General features: G+C 43.6%; 1 protein-coding gene across 4 annotated transcripts in view; it reads right to left on the minus strand.

Moving 5' to 3' along the window:
• The window catches only part of CORO1C (coronin 1C), a 66142-nt gene that overhangs the window by 20487 nt on the left and 22845 nt on the right, over positions 1-22810 (minus strand). For all 4 annotated transcript variants that reach the window (XM_068911655.1, XM_009682988.2, XM_009682985.2 and 1 more), the window contains exon 2: positions 12530-12729. In XM_068911655.1, coding sequence (XP_068767756.1) covers positions 12530-12724 — 195 coding nt within the window. In that variant the 5' untranslated portion in view covers positions 12725-12729. The remainder of the gene's footprint in view (positions 1-12529; positions 12730-22810) is intronic.

The following is a 22810-nucleotide window of genomic DNA, read 5'->3' on the forward strand; positions in this document are numbered from 1 at the left end:
AGAAGGGGACAGGGAGGGAAAGTTCTGGGATAGATTCTTCTTCTTTTGTTTTCAAACGTGCAGGAGAAAAGGCTGGCATTCTAGCTCTGCCATTTGCTGATAACGCTCCCCAGCCTTGGGATTTCTGTCCCCTAATGTATGCCTCCTACCGATTGCCACGCAGAAGGCTATTCCTATTCAAAGTGTCCCTACATACAAAGGATCAGAATAATGCTGGACACTGGCTTTTGAAGACTACTGACCTCAAGACCTCTACTAGAGGGAAAACAAGATATACATCCAAACAGACTCGGACTTAACTTACAAAAACAAGCAACAGCCATTACTTAAACGATCAAATGTATACAGCTGTAGAAGAGTGATGTATTCTCTCAATGATTCACAACCTTCTGAAATCGTTAAAAGTGTTGTAAACAAAAAGCTATAAAAAAGATATTCCAAAATTAAAGCCTATCTAATCCTTCTTGGATGCCATAATGTGCAGTAGGATTTAAAAAGTTAATACGCCCAACTAACATGTATAGTTCACCCGTTTTAATTTGATCAAATTAAAAAACCAAAACATGCAGAGTACATGTGTATTTCAGAAGTCACATTACAGACTAAACACAAATATAGAGCTAAATCAAAAGAGAAAATATGACTAATATTGCAACGTGTCAGTGAATACCTGCCCTGTTCCCAGGCGGGGCTTAGAGTAATCTTTAAGAAGAGTCTACAGTAATTATGTGCAGGCTGCACAAGTGCTTGTCAGTTTAGTTTAGAGTTCTTACAGTAATTTGTTATGGGGGGGGAGGAAATTAATTTGAACAAATTAGAGCACAAATTTCATTTCTCAGTTTTGATCAAGATAAACCTTAACAGCACAAGTACAGTCAACTGACTGTGACAGCCATCTGACCACAGGGACCAGGCAACTCCATTGCATGCTTTTTGATCAGCTAAAATGGAGCTCATTTTTTAAAGCAGCTATCTTGTTCTTCCATTAGCTCAATAAACTGCAGCACTCCGAGGGCAGCACGGAAAACGGCATGACGGAGGCTCCACATGAGCTGCCCATCACTGCCTGAAGGGTCGACGGCGCTGCTTCCAACCGAGGGGTTTTCCTCCGTGCTGCCGTACTGCAGACCGGAGCACTCAGCCGGGAAACAGTCTCTTTCCTCTTTTGGCTATCGCTGTCCCTGGAGCAGGCCGTCTTCTGCTCACCTCTCTCAAATTAGCCTCAGCAGCAACCTGCCAACCCGGAGACCGAAGGCAGCCTTCGTTGCGGCTGCAAGAGGGAACTGCCGGGGCCTGCAAGCGGAGCTAACAAAAGCAACAGTCTTTCCGGTGCACGCGGCGGAGGAAACCCACTGCCTCATCCCTAGCCTTGGCAATTCTGAGAAGCGCCAAGCTGCAGTAAAACTCAGCCTTGTCACTAAGCTGAGGAGCTTGATATCCACAAACAGGCATGGCTATTTTGACAAGAACACCAGGCATTTGAGGCCAGAGCCATCTGAATCAACATGAAATAGCACATGCACAAAGGAGAAGTTAAACCAAATTGAACAGAAATATCTTTGCGCCATGTTACAGGTGAACAGCAACTTATAGCTATCGTTTAGGAAGCAAACACCTTTCCTGCCTGGATGTGGATTGTGAGATTAAAAAACAAACAAACAAACAAGGGAACAAAGAGTAAGAAAAGGGAAAAGGAGAAATGTAGAAGCAATGAAGGAGATGCAGACATTAAGTTCAAGCAACCTAAGGCATACCTATTCACAAAAATTTATAGCGTGCAAGCAAGCACAGCACAAGTACGGAAACCGCATGCCACACTGCCTACAAACGCAGCAGTTCCTCCTAGTCTGGCAGAGGAAGACGACGCAAGAGGAGGTGCACGGGCCCAGCAATGTCCGCAGCTCAAGGTGTCAGCTTTTACACCGGGGCAATGCTATTGCCGTGCCTCTACTACATTAGATCAACTTAGCTACTCACTAAAGTCCGCAAAGAATAACGTCAAAACAGCATAAATGAAAATAATCAAGACAGCGTAAATGGACAGAATGCTGCAGTGCTGCTCAAAACTGTAGTTCAGCTAAAAGAAGTCAAACCACTTTCAGAGACTCTACTGAATTGTGGTCAGAAACAAAAAAAAGCCTGTCTTTACAGCACAGAAGCAGCCTCGGTGCTTTCCTAAACCCTTAAGAAAAAGGAAGAGCTCTCCTGAGCAATGCTTCCAAATGCAATTCATCTGCTCCACTTTAAAAAACATTTTTTATTAGAAAGTGTTACCCTTCAAATGGGATCGCCAGGGCTGTCACAGGGCAATAACTCATGTCACTGCTTTGGAGTGTGACCCAGAACACCTCTCCCCCGAGCCAGCTCTCAGAGGCAAAGCAAGCAGCAGCACTGGTATTGCTGGCCAAGAACCTTCAAAAGAAAACTCAGAGCTGCCATAACACCACCTCTGTTACCAGCACTCCCGCGGCAGTAATGAGCCCAAACTGAATCACCCAGCAGGGTGAGAAACGGGCAATTTTCAGATAAGATCTTGTGTTGGATGTGTTATTTGATTACCCCTCTAAACCAGTTTTGCAAACGTTGTCAGTACAGACTACATCACAGACTTCCTCTTCCCAGAGGTGTTCCCATTTCCAGAATGGGAGAGATCTATTATTGTGCATAACGTGGGATTAGCTAAGCAGAAAAGTGCTTTAAAATATATTTGGGGGGGGGGGGTTGCCTGGCTTAGCCAAAAGGGAATTCTCATATCAAAACACCCATTTTGCAGAGCTGCTCTTGTGAAGTGTCTCAAGAAAAAATAAGACAGTCCGATACTGTATCAAACTGCACACATACGGTCAGAGTAAGCAGCTCTCGAATCCTACCGCCAGCTCTGCTGAAGACCTGATGATTCACTGTGTGGCTTTGGAGTCAATTCTGGTTCTCAGCCTTGCCGGCAGCAGGAAGGCAGAAGTGCCTTAAGCGTGCTAGGCAACATCTGCAAATACCCCAGTATTGTGAAGTACGTACTGACAGCACTATGATCAAAGGGTTTATATGGAGAACAGCCTTCGGATACAAGCTCCCCAGTCGGAGGGCCAAGGCACAGGTTCTGGACCAGTAACACTGGAGTATGGCACAAAAAAGCCCAACCTGTGAGATCCCTGAATTCAAAGTTTTAAAGACAATTCTTTTAAAAATATACTCTTCTGCTGCAAGTTAAGCATGCCATGAAGCTTGCAACTTCAGTGCCAAACGGGTGGGTTTTCACTCTGCCATAATCCTCTTTTTTTTTTTTTTTAAATGTAATCTTTTAATTAGTTAAGGATTTAAAATAAATCTCAAGTGCTGATACACAGCTTAAAAGTAACTTGGTATGACTACAAGAAATTAAATCCTTCTTACAGTCCATTACAATTCTGGTTGAGCAACAGATCCCAGTACCAACTTCTGATACTCTAAGAGTTGTAGGTTTATATACGGAGCATAAAAGTTAGCCTAAAAAGGTGAATTTGAGAATCTATATTAATATGTTGGATGGTGTTGACTGGAAGCATACTCAATATTTGGGTCCTTCAGCAGGTGGTAAGCTGACCTTACCAAATGAATTCGTTTGGTCGTTTCATGTATCCCAGATCAGAAAAACTGACAGATGAGGAAAAAAAAAAAAAGTGATTAAATTCAGAAGGAACAGATAAGAAGCACAGAAAAATAGTTCCTAAAAGTGGTAACTTTATGAATTAATGCTAATGTCCTTTATGATTGCTTCTCTGCCAGAAAAGGACAATTGGTTGTACAAACAGCTCACGGATTATGGTAAAACAAAAACAAAAAACAAGAACAAAAAAACCACGAACAACAGCTGCTTCCCCCAACTCATGGTTGTGCTCATTACAATCACCATTTGAAATAGGGAAGTGGCATCAAATTGCACCAGCAAAAGCAATTCCACCATCCTTACTTTGCAGAAGTTTGAAGAAAATCAGGTTACAAAGGCTTAGTCTGGAATACAAACTAGTATCTTTTCTGCTTTAGAGAGGATGCTTGCTTTTTCTTAGCTAACTGTGTATTTACCTTATAACAAACAAGTTTCACAAACTAGGATTGAGTGATGAAGTTTAACATGCTCTGGCCACAGAACCTCCACCTCTGGTTGCGCCAGCTGGTCATACAGGAGGCAGTTGGGAGAAAATAATACGGTAGACTATAATGAAAGTGCATTGCTCGCTCATGACCATGACAAATAGACATTAGTCACCCAGTAAACCAATCAAGGCATCCATAGCTAATTCAGAAGATTATGAAAAGTGTTAGTCCCAAAAGGCCTACTGTACTGTCATACAGTGAGAGATTTTTAAAGCATTCTAAACTACACGCTTCTTCCAGACTGCACCACTACAAACATGTCTTGCACTCTCCAAAAATTCCTCAGCAATGCTCCTCTTCTAACTTAAGTTTTATCACCAGTCACCTTGACAGCTGCATAGCAGTGACATTACAGTAGACATTACAGGCTTTTATAGAATTGAGACAATGGTCCTTGTTCCAGAGTGCCTAGACCTAAATGGATATACAGACAAAGAGGAGAGAAGAAAGAAATGCAATGACAGACAGGAATCCTTCACAAAGCCAACTCAGTCTGAGCAGTGAGAATCTGCAAGAGATACGGGGCTTTAAAAACCATGGCCCTGTGGGGCCCCAACAGATTTGGCATTGTTGCTCAAAGTACACTTTGGAGGGTTTCAGGAGTGTCATCAGCTTGGTGTAGCAGGCAGCAATAACAAGGTTCATTTCGTGCCCACTGGGAGGTGGAGATGTAGCAGCTGGATGACTTCATTGTTTGCACCATGTGCTCACAGCTGACCAGAGAGCAGGGGAGAGAGCAGAGCTGGTTACGATGGACCTTAAAATCGCAGCAGTTTCCAGGGATGCTTCACACTGGAAAAAGTGTACATTCATCCCCAGCATCCTCCACAAAATTAGCTGCAACAATCAGCTACTCACATGTTGGCTTTTAAAAACAAAGCAAAAAAGAAAACCCAAATCCAAAGCAAACTGTTAACTTCTATTACTCTGAATTTAGTGCTCAGAACGGCTCCTTCATTGCAGCTAACATCCCTCCCAATTTATAGAAAAAAAAAAAAAAAAAACTGAACACACTTCAAAAATTAAATTTCTGTCCCAGCTGACTTTTAGTTTGTTGAAGCCCTTTGGGCAGAAGATGCAAAGATTCAAAACAAAAGAAAGGAACCACTGCCTGGAGATTACGTTACAATGCACAAGATAGGGATTCACTCTTGTGTTCTGTCCCTAAAATATGATTTTGAAAGCACTTCATTCCCCTATCAGTAAAATGGGCATACTACCTTTCAAAGTGAGGGAAAATTAATCAATGTCTTAAGCTTGTAACTCTCTTCGATGTACTGGCACAATCATGCTGTAGTTGAAGAGGGGCGTGGAAGACAAACACACATCCAGCAACTGGTAGAGCTGCTGGACAACGAGGCAGTGCCCCAGGGAGGAGCCAGCAGGAACAGCCTTGCGTCATGCAAGGGCGCTCATTCCCGGCGAGCTGGGAACAACGCTCGTGGATTCCAGCATAAGCCACGCTCAGCAACGGCAAAACAAATTGGGACTACTGAAAATGCAGACACGGATGGAGGAGAGAAAAGGAAGAAGAGGGTGAATTTGAACAGATCCCAAAACAGAATCCACTATATTCCAACTATTTCTGTTAAACTACTTTTGTTGCTGGATCTAACCAAGATTTCAGCTTAGCTGGAAATTTTAAATGTCTAAACCAGGATTTTACCTTCCACTTGTAGCAATGCTATGCTTTTATATACATGGTTAGCATGCGTGTGGATGATACCCTACATAAGCCAGTGACATTAGGCCACGCAGTCAGCCCCTCAGAAATGCATGCTGCTGGTAGGCCAGCATTATCCTTCATCTGTATATGGGACAAATACATGACTTACCAGGACTTACCCTGCTCCACATACACTCCCACATTTTAACCACTGAACACATCTAGGAGGGCAGATGGAGAATGCTACAGGACCCACAGGCCAGTAAACTGCAACAATCTCTTTCACGTCTGCTTGCAAATATAACTATCAAGTGCTGTTTCTATTTTCATTTTTTCCACAAGGCTTTAAAAGTGCAACAATCTTGCCTTGATTGCCACCTTTGTACAAACCACTGGTTGCTTGCATGAAGGGGCACAATTTGGTTGCACAGTTTCCTAGAGAAACGAAATAAATGCAGTCATACTGTCTGCCCCTTCCTCCTTAACATATCTGGAACCTGGCCATCCACTGCAACCAAATTTGACAGCAATAAATATCTCAAAGATACTATTTTTTTGAAGTCAGCTTTTGAGATAATCTAAGGTAAAATAAAAGAAAGAAATCCAAATTAGTGCCCACCAGGGAAGAAGTAGTTATAACAGTTATAACTCAAGCCGGATGACCAAAAGAGGGAAGATACAGGACAGAGCTGGGGAACACTTGCTCCACGCTCGCACAGGCCAAGTAGATAAATAGAATAAACTGCAAGAAACGAGGCTTTGTTAGTTCTGCTGCTTGCAGAATAACTTACAGTTTTAAAGCTACCAGTGTCTCTGCAACAACTGAATAACAAAAACAAGCTGTCTTTAATTCTAGTCTCTTCAGTCTAACATACAAACCTATTCAGAGCGGTGTTGAAATCTGACCAAAAGTTAGGAAAGACCCCCTTCCTTCCTTCATGATCTCCGACCTTGCATGCCAAACTTCTAGCACAGAAACATCGCCACAAAACAGACTTACAACACCGACAGAGGCTCAATGGTAGCATAACTCAAGGAAACAGTATCTCATTTTAATTCAGATCCTCCATCCACACTCCACCCAAAATTGCCAGAAGGGCTCAATGGATCCCTCACAGCAGCAGCTCCTGATTTTATGTTACACAAACAATTCAGAAAAGCACAATCTTTCCAGTCTTTCCTGGAGGAATTAGGATCTGCAACAGGTGATTAACAATTTACATATGCCATGGCTGAACACCAAGGCACGTCTCTTGCAGAACAACATACTACTTCAAGGAGATCACCTCTGAGGTGCGCACTCACTCACCCACCTACCCACCCACCCGCTAATTGCCTCTCAGGGCACCCATGTGATCACAGGTTCTCTCTACAAACGCTGCCTGTATAAAGAGAGTGCAGTAAGAGGTCAGGCATACAAAGGGCAAATCTAATAAAAGGTATAACCAAAAGGGACCGAATAACCCTTCAATCACACTAGGAACAGAGAGCAGGTCCCTCTTGCAAAGGCCTTACATAACACAACTTTCAGCTACAGGTAGCTTTCTTGGAAGAGACAAATTGAAACAGCAACAACAAACTCCTTTGTAGCAGCTTTTTTCTTCATAGATGCAAACTGCAAAGATTTTGTGAGGAGGGGGGGGGGGGAAAAACTGTATTTGGTTCCCTTGCAGCATGGACTCAACTCCAGAACAAGGCACCAAACCCAGCTATTTACAAGACACTTTCCCCAGCACAGGAAGAAACCCACAAGATTTTCCTCTCGGCTGTAGACCAGGGATCGCCCACCAAGCTAGGTGAGCCCACCCCACGCAAGCAAGGGAGGCGGGGTGCTCTCCGGCCCGCCGCAGCAGCCGTCGGCGGGTGGCAGATAAGGGCAGGGAGCACTGCGTAGTGGGGGGCAAAGTCCGCTCCAGCCGTGCCCCCAGGAGACGCATCGATGTCCTGAGATCAGCTGCTGCGAGCAACATGTGGAAACTGGAGGATCATGACTCAGGCCATCCGATAGCCAGCGGACCTGCTCCATGGGGCCGGAGCAGGGGAAGAGGGAGCGCTGGGGCAGCTCCTCGCACGGTGCTGTCAGGAAGCTCCTCGTTTCCGTGGAGCAGCGCGCACAGATCCACGCAGGCACGTTCCTGCTGAACCAGAGATCTCCCAGGCCCAGAGCAGGAGAAACACTCGCTCCTTATCCATCCTACTCTTCCTCAACTCCGCCTCAATGGCAACTCCCCCTACCATGCTGGGGGCAATTTCAATCTGATATAGCACCACACGCCCCCAAGAAAGCAAGGGCTCCAACTGGTAGAAATAAAACTGTGTTAAATTGGGTTCAGCAAAGACTCCTTGCAGCAGACTGAGAACTGACATGGATGAGCAAAAGCACCTGGATATCCTGGTGATGGTGGGCACACATTGTCTGGCTAAATCTCATGGTTGAAGATGAAGCCGGAAGATCTGTTTATGGGAATCAGTGGAAAGTTTTATCCTGGGGTTCCCTCCCTGTGTACCCACGGTTTTATCTGGGATGAGGACCAAAGAATATTAACTCTAAAAGTCAGAAAGCTTCCAGTTTAAAGGTGACATTCTACACTTTGCTCAGTACCAATCACCACAGACCAGAGTAAATGGGCAAATTTTCAGCAGTGTGTTTCCCTGATGTGTGCAGCTAATGCTCATTAGTTTGATTCTATAACCTATGCACCATAATTGATATGAATTAGAGCTTTTTCATCTGGGGATTCTTTCCGAGGGAGGCCTGAGGATTTCTGAAGACCAGCTAACCTGTGGGAATCCCAATTTTTAGCAAGTCAGAAGGGGGCCGACACTCCTTCTGGAGCATGGGAACAGTGAATTCCTGGCAAAGACCCCACATACATGCATGCATTAAAAAAAAAAAAAAAAAAAAAGGACATTGGAATAAAGCACTTCTACAGCCGGCTCGAAAGGATGAGCTACACAAGCCCGGCCGCCGCCCCGCTCCGGCGAGCCCGCCCGGCCGCTCGCAACACAACCGGGAGAGGCGTTTCGGGGCGCTCTCGGCGGCGGCTGCAGCCGCCACCCGCCCGCCCGCCCGCCCGCGGCAGCGCGCGCTCGCTCGCTCGCCCCCGCCGCGCCCCGCGCGCCCGCCAATCAGCGCGGCGGGCGGCCCCGCGGCCCCGAGCGCTGCCATGCCCATATAAGGTAAAAAGCCGCGGCCGCCGCAGTGCCGCTGCGGCGGGAGCGGGCGGGAGCGCGCGCGCGGGCGGGCGGGCGCCGGCAGCGCGCGCGCGCGGCGCCGGGGCAGCCCAGGCGGCACCTGCAGCGCAGCGCGGCGGCGGGCCTTTCCTGAATCGCGGTGGGGGGAATATACAGGTACACACACACACGCATATTAAAATAAGCACACACATATAAAAATATATATGCACACACGCACTTTAAAATATGTCTCTGTGTGTGCATATTTTTATTTATATACATATTTTTATATATACATATTTTTATATATACATACACTTTCTATACATATGTATGTGTATATGCGTGCATGTGTGCCTGTGTCCTCTGGCCAAAGCAAGATAACATTTTTTTCCACAGACACATCAGCTAGCTGGTCAGAGCTGTCCGTGAAGATACAAACTCGGGAAGAAACCAACCCCTTCATCTTCCTTTCCAGCACATCAGATTTTTGGATAAATGCAGTCAAAATGGTTTTTACCCAGCTCATAACTCATCCACCCCACCTCAAACCCAGGCGTTCCTGAACCCCCTGTGCTGTCTGCTCTGTAAATGGCCCTGTGTGGCAGCGGAGAACCACTTGAGGGGAACCAAAAGCCACTGCCACACCAAAAAAAAAAAATTATTATTAAAACTTGGAAACGAAAAAGACATTTAAAATAAGTAAACTCGACTTCTGTGATTATACAGGCCCTTTGAAACATAGGCTCAGCTAACCCTTTGCAAAAGGGCAAGCCGCATGAGAAGCGCTTTACAGTGACCCACTGCTGAATTTGAACAGTCACAAGGCAATTAAGGTGCAAGAGGGGCACTTCTCTGCAGCCGCCTTAGTGTTCGGAACTGCATCAAGTGCATTTTTATGGTTCAATGATGAAACCATACCAAAACCAAGGTATAAAAATCAACCTCCTTTTTCCTGAGCATAATAGCAAAGATCTTACTGTGAGAACTCAGCAAATACTTCTGCTAAAAGGGCTTAGTGGCGCTCTAATACAAACATGTTGGTGTGTTCGGGGAACTGAAGAAACAATTTCATGAACCCAGAATATAAAAATAAATCAGGAATACAGGAACTGGCTAGAGCAAAGCCAGCAACATGTTCCATAGCAAAAGAAAGCGTCAGGGTGAGAGGTTTAGCAACAGAGTTCCTCAAGGTCCAGCTTTCCATCAAATCTTGTCATGCATTAATATTAAATAGCTGCAAAACAAAGAACAGGAACGCTGCTGAGGACAAAGGCAATGATGACAAAGAGGAAGGAATAACTGAAAAATTGTAAAAAAACAAACATTGGAGGACACTCAGCACAGAATGCCAGATCACACACACGGGATTAGCAGGAATTTCTGTTCAGAAATAAGAAAAAAGAGGGGTGAGCGTACCCCCCGACCATAGCTTGATTATGCCTTGCCATTGTGCTGCAACACAAGTGTAACTGTATCGTGTTGAGCAAGGAAGGAATTTCTTCTAGAAATCGGTGCCATCGTACAAGGCTGGGGCAAGACCAGGACACACGTTCAAAAGATGAACACCAACCAGGATTCTTGCAAAGGGCTGCTAATAAAATGAGCAAAATGGAGAGCTACGTAAGAGCAGACTAGGAGCTTGGCTTGCCAGGTTAGCACAGCTAAGGCGTAAGCGGGGACTTGCTGCTTACCTCAGGATCTACTTGTAAATGCCATGGAGGGGGAAAGCAGTCACTTAAATTAAAGGATAATCTTGGTACAAAAGAAAGTGGAGCTGAAAAGCCACATTTACGTCAGAATTAAGAAAAAGATTCTGGCCACGAGAGGAGTGAGGTTCTGGCATAACTTTCCACTGGAAGTAGTGGGTAAAGAAAAAAGGCCAGTTTTAAAATAGGGCAGTTTATGAAAGGAATTCACATTGTGGTGGCCTGCTACAGCAGAGCACTAGACGAACTGGCCCAGAAGGTCCTTCCAGCCCTCTGCTCCCCTAATGCACTCTCCACCTGGAACGCCTTGTTCAATTCTGGTCACTATTTCTATATACAAATAGGGCAGATCTGCAAATGGAGCTAGAAAAAAAGGACAGGGCTGATGACATAAGGGAAGACATAACGGAGTGTTTAGATAAGAAAGAAGCTTGAGGGTGACAAAGACATAAAAATAACATTACAGAGAAAGAATATAATTTTTTTTTTAAATCTTATTCATGGAGAATCAAGAAAAACATTTCAAAAAAGGGGCGGGGGATTTTTAAAGGGATATGGAAACACTTTGTGAGACTCCTGGAACACTCCATCGCAACATGCTTCCCGATCTAGTACCAGTCTATTGGAAAGAACCATTTTCCTAAAGGGCTTTATAACTGCTGTGATTCACAACATAAGCCAACTGCTAACTGCCTCTCTAAACCAACACCATAGTCAAACACAGAAATACTTTTCCTAAGTTCTGTCAAATATCCAGGATACTAATCTCAAACATGGCAATAATTACATTTGCACCTAACATGTACGTGAAGCTAGACATGTAATTTTAGAAGCATCAAACATGCATATTTGAGGATCCTAATAAGAGCATATCTTGCTCTCCCAAATCATTCGTAGGGCCACTTGTTTCCCTTATATTTTACCAAGCTACTTGTCTTCAAATTGTAAAGTTTCATTAAAGGAAGTGAAAAAAAGTTATGAAGGGAAGTGAGCATCTAGGTTTGATGCTTTTTTTTTTTTTTTTTTTTTTTTTAAAACTATGAGAACAGGGATCCGGTTGTAATCTTTTAAAGTGATATCCGGGGGTAGCAGGAATTTATTTCAGTCTGAGACACTGCTCATGCTCATTCATATGCTTTTACACCACAGAACTTTAAGAAGCTGTCATGAAAGCTTCTGCATCCATCTCTTCAGCCAGCCTCCCTCCAAATCTGTCACTCAACCATTCTCATAGCTACTGATGGACAGGAACCTAACTTTTCCGTGTGTTTTGCAAAGCACATCCCTGGGATTCTACACACAAATTCAAAGCAGAAGGGGAAGAAGCACAGCATGTATACAGCCTCACTGCAAGATTATTTATTGGAGCCACAGCAGCGTTTCATCTCACAGTAGAGAACTTAAGGGCTGCTTCCCTATCTGAGATGGGAGGAAGCACCTGATTCTGGTCTGCAAGGAGTAACTAGGTTCAGGTCCATTCTTGAATTAAGTGACACTTGCAGAGCTCAGAAAGCTAAATCCTTGACAGTGAAAAAACTGAACACTGCTATCACAAGTAGAATAGCTTCATAAGGAGTATCTTTCTACTTAGAAATTTCTGCCATATAGCATAGGTTTAGATTACTCAAGCAAACAACTTTTATTTACTGTGCTTAATTTACAGGAAGCATTAGACTGACTGCAGAGACATTACATGCATTTGTACAGGGCACTACTGAGCAGCATGTGTCATTCACAAGCGGCAACACAGCAGAGATTTCTCAGGCTTAATGCTATTCATAAACAATTGCTGAAATGACAAAGGAAAGCTGAAAACGTAGTAAGGAGAAACTTTCAGAGCACTTACCTTGTGCAAAGGCAGCACCAGGAATGCTCCGCCACCACTAGCTTCTACAATTATTGCAACAAATTTGGGGTTTACTGCACAAAAGGAGCTATCCCAAGTAACACGGGAAACGCGGATGTCATCGTAACACTGATCATTTTTCACTGCTTGTCCAAACACATGCCGAAATTTGCTCTGTCGTACCACTCGCCTCATTGTGTCTGCAGAGAAGAGGAATTTCAAAAGAAGGTGGTCAGTTATGCATGGAGGGATCTGCATGCTCTGCTACAAGACACCTGTCAAGGACCTCTACACAACCCCCTCTCACCTGCACTATCCCCCATCTTGCAAAACCACAAAAATACAGTTCCACTCACTACGCCTACGCTCACAGATGACTTGCTTTAGACCTGCCAAGTTTTCAACTAGTTTTACTTTTCTTGACCCCTTTTTAAGGAGCTTTCAGACTGTCCTATAATACGCACAACTGAACTTCACTTTAAGAGGGTTTTACAGAAAGCGTTCCCTGATAAGTGTCAGTTTCCCAATTGTAAATGTATTTTCTTATTAAAGGAAATTCCTTATCCTACAAGAAGTTTTTAGACAAGCCTCCACATATTTTCAGGGATAAATCTGGTCTCAGATTGAACTTGTTTACTTTCAAGTCAGACAGGGTCCAGAAGATGTAAATAAAAATGCAAGTTCTCAAAATCCGGTGTGCCTGTGAAGTGGTTCCACATGTTAGCTAGCTTCTACTCCTTTCTTCTAATTCCAAAATCTCACTGAAAAATAATAAAATTAGTTTCCTAGGCAGAAAGGAGTAATGGAAACAAGCTAATGACTCAAATAACTTAGTGTGTCTGTAGCACTTCTTCTCTTGAGAAAGTTTTCAAGAAAGCTTGAGTCAGAATAGAGAGGAACCGACTGGCATGGAAAATTCCAGCGCTGTGAATCCTGGAAGGAGACATGGGTACAACACTTCACGTGAACGCTAACCCTGGAGGGTGCCCTCGCCTCTGCGAGGCAGTGACAGAGTCTTCCCGTCATACAAGATCTCCCTCAATCTGTGTTTGCAGGAAAAAGAGGGGCCTCCATATAGCATCTTGCCTTTACAGATGAGAAAAATATTTCTACTCCAGTCTCTAAGGAGAGCAAAAGAATCAGAGTCCATCTCCTATCTTGCCTCCCAGTAGGTCCCCAAGCACAGGCAGAGGCTGGGAAAAACCATTCTGCTTTCCAAAGCTGCTTGTTGCAGAAACCCCAGTCTGCCATTCCCAAGCAAAAGACTTTGAACATGGCTTGAGCATGTTTCTCTCTGCACAGCCTGTCTACAAGCGAAAGTGATAAAAGGTTGTACATCCATCTAATGCAAAGCCTTTGCATGAAAGCATAGCAAAAAAGGTTTCAGGAAGATCTCTATTTTGTACTCTGTGAGGTTAAAAAAAAAAAACAGCAACAAAAAGCTGAATAACTAGAGTAAAGCGCTCATCAGAGCTGACAAATAAGCAGTCACATAATATGTTTGAAGAGGAGAAAAATGTTACAACACAATTAACAGAACAGACAGCTATATCGTGAAGAACTCAGGTTGCCACATATACATGAAAAAAATATTTACAGTATTTATTTTCCACAAGCCCCCTCTATGACCACATCTAACTAGAGCACTCGGGAACTGGTGCTGGACACCTCCACAGCCGTTCCACCTCCAGCCAGGAGGGTCACTGAGGCTACCGACCATAGCGTCGAAGTGAAATCGCAGCGTTACAAATGTCTTCAAACCAGAGCATGGCAGCCCAGGCAGCGAGTTATCCAGCAGTGTCCCCTTCACATCTTAGGGGCAAAGAGCTGCCGCTACCAGAGCCACGCTAGTTTCTTTGCGGACACAGATAATAAATGCACCAATTAGGGGGTCATTTCTGTGCTGTGGACATCTGCCCCCCCTCGATGGAGGGCAGAGGCCACCAACTGCTTTCTCGCAGGCCAAACAGCTGTCAGACAGCAATGACTTCCAGGCACTGGTGACCTGAACTCTACCCAAGCTGGTGACATAGCAGTAGAGAACTCTTCCCCCCCCCCCCCCCCCCCGTAGTCATCCAGAATAGGCAGGTTTTTTGCAATGTTTCTCAGAGTATCATTTCTACACTTTCCTAGTTTTGTATGACTGCTGAGTAGAGAACAGCTCTGAGTAAACTCTTTCCTGCCCGGGGGAACTGCAGAGGATGTGGCATACCTCACTTCTGCTTCCGACGCAGCAGATCAGACAGCGCAACCCCACTCCCGTTTTCACCAGGGGCTGCCACGACAGCTTAACACAGTGCACCAGGTCCCCCTAAGTATGTAAGGCTGCTTCTGAGGGCTTGTTAAATTTCCCATATGAACTTGGCCATTTTTAAACTACGGACATGCCACCAGCACCATTTTATTAAGAACTCATACCACTTAAGAAAAAACAGCTGTAATTTTTAAATGCACAATTTTGTGAATCGGGGTATTTAAGACTGCACAGATGAAAAAAGCTTCATGCATGTTGTTAACGATTACTGTCGTGATTATAGATGAACTAACGCTTCCTCCATATTTAAAATCAGTCAATGCAATTGCATGCATTTGCAGACAAATATTTTACCTACAGCAAAAATAAAAAGCCTGTTCCAAACTGGACACACCCAATGACACCAAAGTGCAAGAGGAAGTCAGAAACCAGTAGCTTCTCTTCAGCTCAAATTAGCAAATAAGAGTACAAAATACAGACCCAAAACACTAACTTCTTTTTATGCTCACAACTCACAGCAAAACCATGAGAGGTCATGTCAAACTCTACAGCAACCTCGATGGAGCGGCTGAAGCCCTTCATGCAACAGGACTCTGGAATATTAGAAACAAGCCAGTAGACAAACAGCACAGATATTTAATCATCCAGCTTTGAAGTGCACCCATATTTGGGGTAAAATATCACAGCTACTCTGCCAGCAGTGCTACACAGCTTCTTGTCTTGTTTTCAGAGAGAGGAAGGGAAGATGAAGTCATCCAAGAGTGAGGGGGCAGAAGGGATGGGAGAAATTTTGTTTCAGCAGATGGTCCATAGTAACTCCGGGTGGAGTTCTGCCAGAACCGGCAGCCTCTCCAGCCTCCCAAGAGCAGCGCCTGCGAATGCGAATGTCCCCCCGTGGGAAAGGGGGTATGATGGGCAGGGGAACAGCTGGGTCAAGGAACACCAGACCCTGTCCCAAAGCTGCCACTGACTCACAGCATGACCTCAGACAAGCCTCAGCCTCGCTGAAATGCGCACAAAGAAAAGGTGAATTTCAACTAAAATGAAGATGCCTTAAAGAAAGGAAACACATTGCACTAGTAAGCTGCCTGAGGCCTGATTAAGATATAGAAGGGGGGGGGGAAGGAAGTCCCACAGCCCGTTACTAATTTATAGTATAGACTCATTCAGCGATCCGTCAGACATTTTCATTCTGATATGGCTTCTTTGAGGTGTTTCCAGGTGCCACAGCAGGCACTGCTGCCCTTCCAAGACTTTTTGAATTACTGCTTCGATTCTGCTCAGTCCCACTGTCCCCATGGGCTACAGTTCTGGGTGAACTCCCCATCCCAGAACACCATCTCCTCCTTTTGCCCTCCCAGCCGCCTCAGCCCCATGTTAGCTCGTGGCGTGGAGGGCACACCAGCTTACGCATAAGCTCCCTGATCACCTGCAGCCACACGCACGGAGAGAGGACTGGCCTGGACCGCAGGCAGTGCTGCCTTAACAGTGTGTGTGAACCACAGCCTTAGTCACCAGCTCCCTCCCTTTTCAGGACATTACCCAAATCACAGGGCTAGAGGAGAAGGAGCAGGGCTGTTCTTGTAAAGTCGTATGTATTGCAATACCTAGGTACAACAGGAAGTCTGTGAACAGTTCAGCCCTTTCCCTCTTAAAAAGACACCTCACAGGTCTTTTGCAGCAAAATTCACTCACTCAGCTGCCCCTTCCAGGAGAAGGGAAAACTATCGTGCTTTGGGCACAGGCCAGTCAGTTTTCGTAAGCATTCACCAACTGGATATATTCCCATCCCACTGTGCATCAAGATTAAAATCTGATGTTTTAGAAGAAGATAAAGTGAGGCCTTAAACCTGCCTTGCTGAGTTAACAAGCACCAAATTGCCCAATGTCAACATATCATGTACACAGGGGTTTTGCAATTTGTCTGCTTTAAAGCTGGGAATGTGGATATGATAGTTAAAAATAAGAAGGATTATTTGTATAGCTTAGATGATTATACCTTTCCTTCACTTGATCAGCACCAGAATATGACCCCCCCACAAAAAAAAAAAAAAATCAAAACCCAAAAAGCTTATCACATGAATCAGATAGTAGGAGTTCTAGCACCCCTTCCAATCTAATGGCAGAGAAACACCCTTTACTCTACAGTGGGATTCTGTTACATTATTTCCCTTATTTCTACCATTTGTTGGAATTTCCCCCCTCCCTTATGAATGCCTTTTTAAAAATGCAAAGAGTCAGATGCACCCCAAAAATATCCTTATTTGTTCAGAACTGATTTGTTCAAGCACACCTTTGCTGCCCTCTTCCCCCACCTACAGCTCATCATTCTTAGCAGGAACTCTCTATGATGAACACATGGTGAACAGCCTCCAAGTCCTCATTTCCATAGCAAAGGGAGTGATTCTTGGCTTTGGATCACAGCCATTTTGATCTGGCTGCTTTCCAAAGAGAAGGGAAAAAACCATGCAGACTGTAGTTATAAAGAGCACTCACTATGGATCTCTCAGTACACCACAGAAAGTGAGCAGGTGAAAAACAAAACAGGGTTAGCTCGATCCTGAACATCAAAAGAAGAGTTTTCTTCTCCCTACCCCCAGCCTCTTGTTAAAATGTGAAGAGCATTTAGTATCCTAATTTGTTTCTCAATACTGAAGTGCAAAGGATCCCCTCCTCCACAATCTACAAGCTGAAGTTGACTGCCACCGGTTCTCTTAAACAGGGACAGTTTGCAATCATCAACTGAGGCATGCTGCAGATAGGAGAGCAGTGAAGGAAAGCAGCCCTGTTCTGCAGAACAGCGAGGTTTTCCACTTGCAGGATTATTAGGCGAGACTTCTGCATCTGAAATGATTCACCATTTGAAAAGACTGATTCAGCCTTTACCATATATGCAAAATACAGTAAGACCTGGCTAATTCAGGCTAATGACTGGGGACCCTTCAGGAATGATTTAACTTAGTACATTTCTTAGTAGGCAGGGAAGAGCATCACAAAGTGTTCTTTATTCATTTGTTTCACCGGCCACAGTTAACTATGGAGATGCTAAAGATTTACTCATAGAAAAGGTCTTAGAATAGCAGTTTTAAGAAGGGATGTCTAATTAGATCGTTGTCTCTGCTGTTAAATCTTAACTAAGGAGCTGGAACCATCAACATATACTTGCTAAACAGGAAACGTCTTTCTTAGCAAGTACAAATTTAGAGGATGTAAAACTTCACCACACAGAGTTGAAAGGGGTTTAAATTTTACCAAAGTTACAGCCCTCAGCAAAATTGAAACAGAAGCTTTAGACACCCTGCAAAGACAGCTACAATAGAAGTGCTGACATCTATGACTACGCTGATCTCCTGGATCCTGCTTTGTGATATAGAGAGCATCTTACAACATGTCCTGTATGGGGCCGTACGAAAGATCCTTTTTTTCTCCCTCCCTCTAAATGTCAAGTGACTTCCAGCTGAATTTTACCTCACACTGAACACTTCATCTCTCACTGACTGTGCCCGCCATACAGTTCAGACTCTGGCCTTTGTGTCAGCGTTTAAAGGGATCTTGGAAATTGAGAATGCCATGAGACATGCTTGCACAGTGCTACTTTTCATTCCATTTCTTTCTGATCTTCCATCATGATGTGTCACAAGAGTTACCAGGAGTTTGCCCATTTTCCTGTTTATAAAGGATTTATCTGTCTAAAGAATCCAACAGATGTATTTCTGCGGCTTCGCAGGGTTTTCAGCCTGCTTATGCAAGAGGAAACGCATCCTGCTAGGGAACACTTACAGGAAAACCCCCCACTAATGGCAAAATCCTGCTCAGCCCATGTGATTGCGATGCTTTCTGGAAAGAGCGACATTTGAAATAAAAGGCTAGTTTAAGTCACAATCAGCCGGAGGCTACTTTAAAAAAAAGGAGGGGGGAGGCGAGGGAAGAGAGCTAAATCAACTAGATAGGGAACTATACTTCCTTATAAAATGGTAGTACTTGGTACAGGAAAGAACTAGAGGTTTTCCTTAAATGGAAAACTTCAGCAAGATAACAAGAGTTGCATCTGTTTATGGTAAGCCCCTCAAACTCCATTTAAATTAGTGTCTTACTGAAGAGGTACCATACACTTCAAGAGCAGCTTTGAACTAAACAGTTTACAGTCTGAGATAACTATCAACAAATGAGAAGCAGATAAGGAGAAAAATCAAGATATACTATCGGCAATGCCACTAGCACCAATTACTAAAGATGCCTGATACCAGAGGACATCTGCCTCATCAGCAATGAGGCCGGGAGTACAGAGGGAGCGGGAACAGTCTCCCTGGTAAACAGCTGAATGCTTCCCTGGAGTATGGGATTTTCCACACCTCTGTCACAGGGGCTGATACAGGGAAGTCCAGAAGTACAGATGTTTATCAAGTACTGATGCATTGACTGCACAGTCCAAGGTTTTTCTGAACATCTGGATTGAGATTCTTGAGTCTAATCTGCAAAAGTGATGAGTGTTCAGAGCTGAAAGCTTTCTCTAAAAAAGAATAGAAAGTCTTTATAATCCTAAACCAATAATCAAGCCATAGATATTTCAACCTGGGTTTGCAACCTGAGGACCTAGTGCTCCGCACAGCACAGAGATAATAATTACACTCTCTCTCTGACAGCAGTGCTCAGCCACATCTGTGAAGCAGTTGGACACTATGGAGATAAGCACCAGAGAGAAACCCACAAGGAATCCAGTAATTCACTCTTCAGAGCACTTTGAACATCATATGGTAAATAAGGTACAGGACCACATATGAAACTGAGGGTAAAACATTTGGGGTTTTAAGGCCTTAAAAAGACCACCATCTCGATGCACCTCCTGCTTAACACAGGCAGTGAGAATTCTCTCTAGCTGCATCAGCCACTGCTCGGGGTGAGCACTAGCTGTCTGCATGCTGAGCAAAGCGAGAGTCTGGAGAATGTGGGACTGGAAGCAACAGCCATATATCCTAATGCATACAAAAAGGGGAACAACTAAGTATTACCCAGGTATTTCCTAATTACTTAATTTTAGCATTTCTTAACTTCAGAGTGTTTAGTTTTGCAACATCCGGATGTTCTCTGTAAGCTACTTGTGTACACACTACACTGCACACAAGCACAAACACACATCTGTACCTGCAGAGAGACACTGCCTTATGCTTAGTTTAATCACATATATTTCACACTAATGTTTCACAGCCTTACCATACTGTATAGCTAATATCTTAAAATGTCTCAGAAGAATCATTCGTCTAGAAGAAAAGGGCAGAAGTTTTACTAATCATTTTAAGGAGGACAAAGCAAGGAAAGGGAGAAAACACACATGGGGCAAGCAAGGAGGCAAGCATTTGTGATTGACCCCAGCTGCAGAGCCACACAGATAGCGAGGACAGCGGAGAGAACTGGTACCAAACACACACAATTTGATAAGCCCAAAACAGCGAGCTAACCACTACAGGAAACTGAGGCAAGTACATGTTCTGCGAGCGAGGACAGAGAAAAGAGACTACATATGCAGTAAGTGACAGCAGTTGTTGAAGTGGAGAACCAGTATGTCGCAAACAAGGCTGAAAGCGGACTTCAACTCCCTCTCTAATATTCCTTCCAAGTATCAAGTCAATCAATGAACTATGTCTCATGATATTAAGTCTTGCAATATTTGGGCAGGGAAGAAGCGGAAAATTCACGTGATCACAAAAATCTCAGCTCACTCTCCTAATTCACATGAAACCTATGGCAGAAAAAGGAACAACCATGAATACCTTGATTCAGTCCTATACTTTTAAACGTAATAGTACTCCTTCTATGGTGCACCATTTCAAATCAATCCATATTAAGTCCATTACTGACAGAACTTTTGTTTTCAGATGTTCAGAATTATTTAAACCAAGGGTGAACACTACTACAGATGGTCACAATTCCAAAATACATCGTATTTGTGCACAAATTATTTTTGGTCTTTGGTTACTGAAGTCTAGGTTGAGCAAGACCCTGCCATCTGATTTCACTTCATTTTAAAGACAAAAAGCTGAAATATGAAGTTAATACTGAAATTTCCAGCTGTTCTACCACTGGCAAGATTCTATTTTGGGATGGGAACCTAAACCACAAACTACCAGGGAATTTGATTATATCTCAACTGGGGAGCACAGCACATTCAGAAATGTAACACAACCCCAAATTAAAATAGACTAAAATTGCTATTCTGGACAAAGTGCAAGGTGTTGGTTGTAAGCTGTGAAATATCTGATATGATTCTATTTTTTAGAGCTGCACCCTGAAACAATCAAGCTGAGGTCACTATAATATGAAGAATTCTAAATCTGAAATGTCCATAAAGCTTCTGTCTTCTGGACGTCACCAAAAAGCACATTATTTCCTAAGAGTTTATCCTATGCATGCTAGTTTGAAGTGCACATCTCCCATGCTGTGGCTGACAGTCTTTTCAACTGCACATGGGGATACAGTGGATATTTTCACTTGAAGACTTCCGAGTATGCAATTCATCTTCTTGGGGGATCTTACTGCTCATACTGCTTTGTAGCTTATATATTACAGTCTCACATTAGCTCATTTACCATAATTTACAGTGACAAAAGGACATTGTAGTTGAAAATCATTACCCAGAACAGAACATTGTCTGGCTTCATTTAATCTGTGTCATCTACCATAAAGCTATAGCAACGAATGCACAGAAAAATCATTACACAAAATAATTTATCAGGAGGACATCAATGGGATGGGTAACTGGCAAAGAGAAACACTGCAGTAGTTACATAAACCCTGGATCTGAAAAGGTGAAAAGGAGGCGTAAAGCACCTCCTCTAAAGGGCTCTATGGAGGCAGCTGAGGAGGAGGAACACGTGCTCTCCTGTCGCCCTGCCACAGCAACAACCTCCAACCTCCAAAAAAGGCCAGGGAGTAGCAACATCAAACCCCATAGAAAAAAACTGTGTCACACCCCTTGGAAACAATCCTTGTAATGAACTAGAAGCATTTCCTTAGTAGACTGTTTTTTGTTTTTTAAAGTCGAATGGACCCTGAAAATGAAACTTTAAGCACATACAAAACAACTTTGTATCTTACAAACTCACACCATAATCCACAACAGAAAGAAGGTAGGAGAGCACAAGAAGATATTTTGTCAATTTTGTCAAGCCTCATACCTTGCTAGTGTTAACTATTTCTTAACTACCAATATTATAAAGCAACTGTTTTTTATTTGATCTTTGCCTATTGTTTTCAACATTGTGGTAGTGGTGATTATAAAAACCTTTCTACATTTTTGATTCCTAGCTTTGCATAAGAGTTCCTGAAATTGAAATAGAAGAAAAATTGCCTGAACTGCATGGAAATAACATGAATGAAAATACAAGCATAGACCACATAAACAGGGGATAGAAGTAGTTTTTAATGTGTTTTTTTTTTCCAGTTTTAGTAACAAGTGCTTTGGATCCTTTTTGGATACAAAAGAGACACTGTTTTGGCTTTACATCTCTAATAATGCCATCTTCCAGTTGACATTAAAGCAGCCAGTCTCATAGGCGGTGATATGTGCTGCACTCGGGGAAATCTGGATGATGCTTATTTAATGAAAATGGCACTAAAAAGATGAGTAAAAATAAAAACAGTGCAACAATCAGAAGGCAAGAAGAGAGAGAGCAAAGTACAGATGACAGCAATAAGACCCAGGATAAAACTTTGTAAAGGCAAAATAACATGCAGAATACATGCACAAAAGAGCACAAGGATACTTATGGATTAAGCATCCCAGATGCCTGAGCCCATCTCTACATTTCAGCTTCCACTTTTGCTGCTACCAGAGATAGATTAGAGTTACACAGTTGGAGAGCACCAGCCAAGCTTTATTGGATAAGCGAAGGAAAACCCTGAGCTAGGGAACACAAATTCTCACCTTAGGGTACTGTTGCCCCAGCAGCCGACCACAGAAGACCTTAGCCTTCCATCTGCTCCACTGCAAGCACCTTAACTGTCCTCCACTTTCTCCACTGGAACAAACA

The sequence above is a fragment of the Struthio camelus genome, chromosome 17 (assembly GCF_040807025.1).
Source record: "Struthio camelus isolate bStrCam1 chromosome 17, bStrCam1.hap1, whole genome shotgun sequence".
In the NCBI taxonomy this organism is placed as follows: Eukaryota; Metazoa; Chordata; class Aves; order Struthioniformes; family Struthionidae; genus Struthio; species Struthio camelus.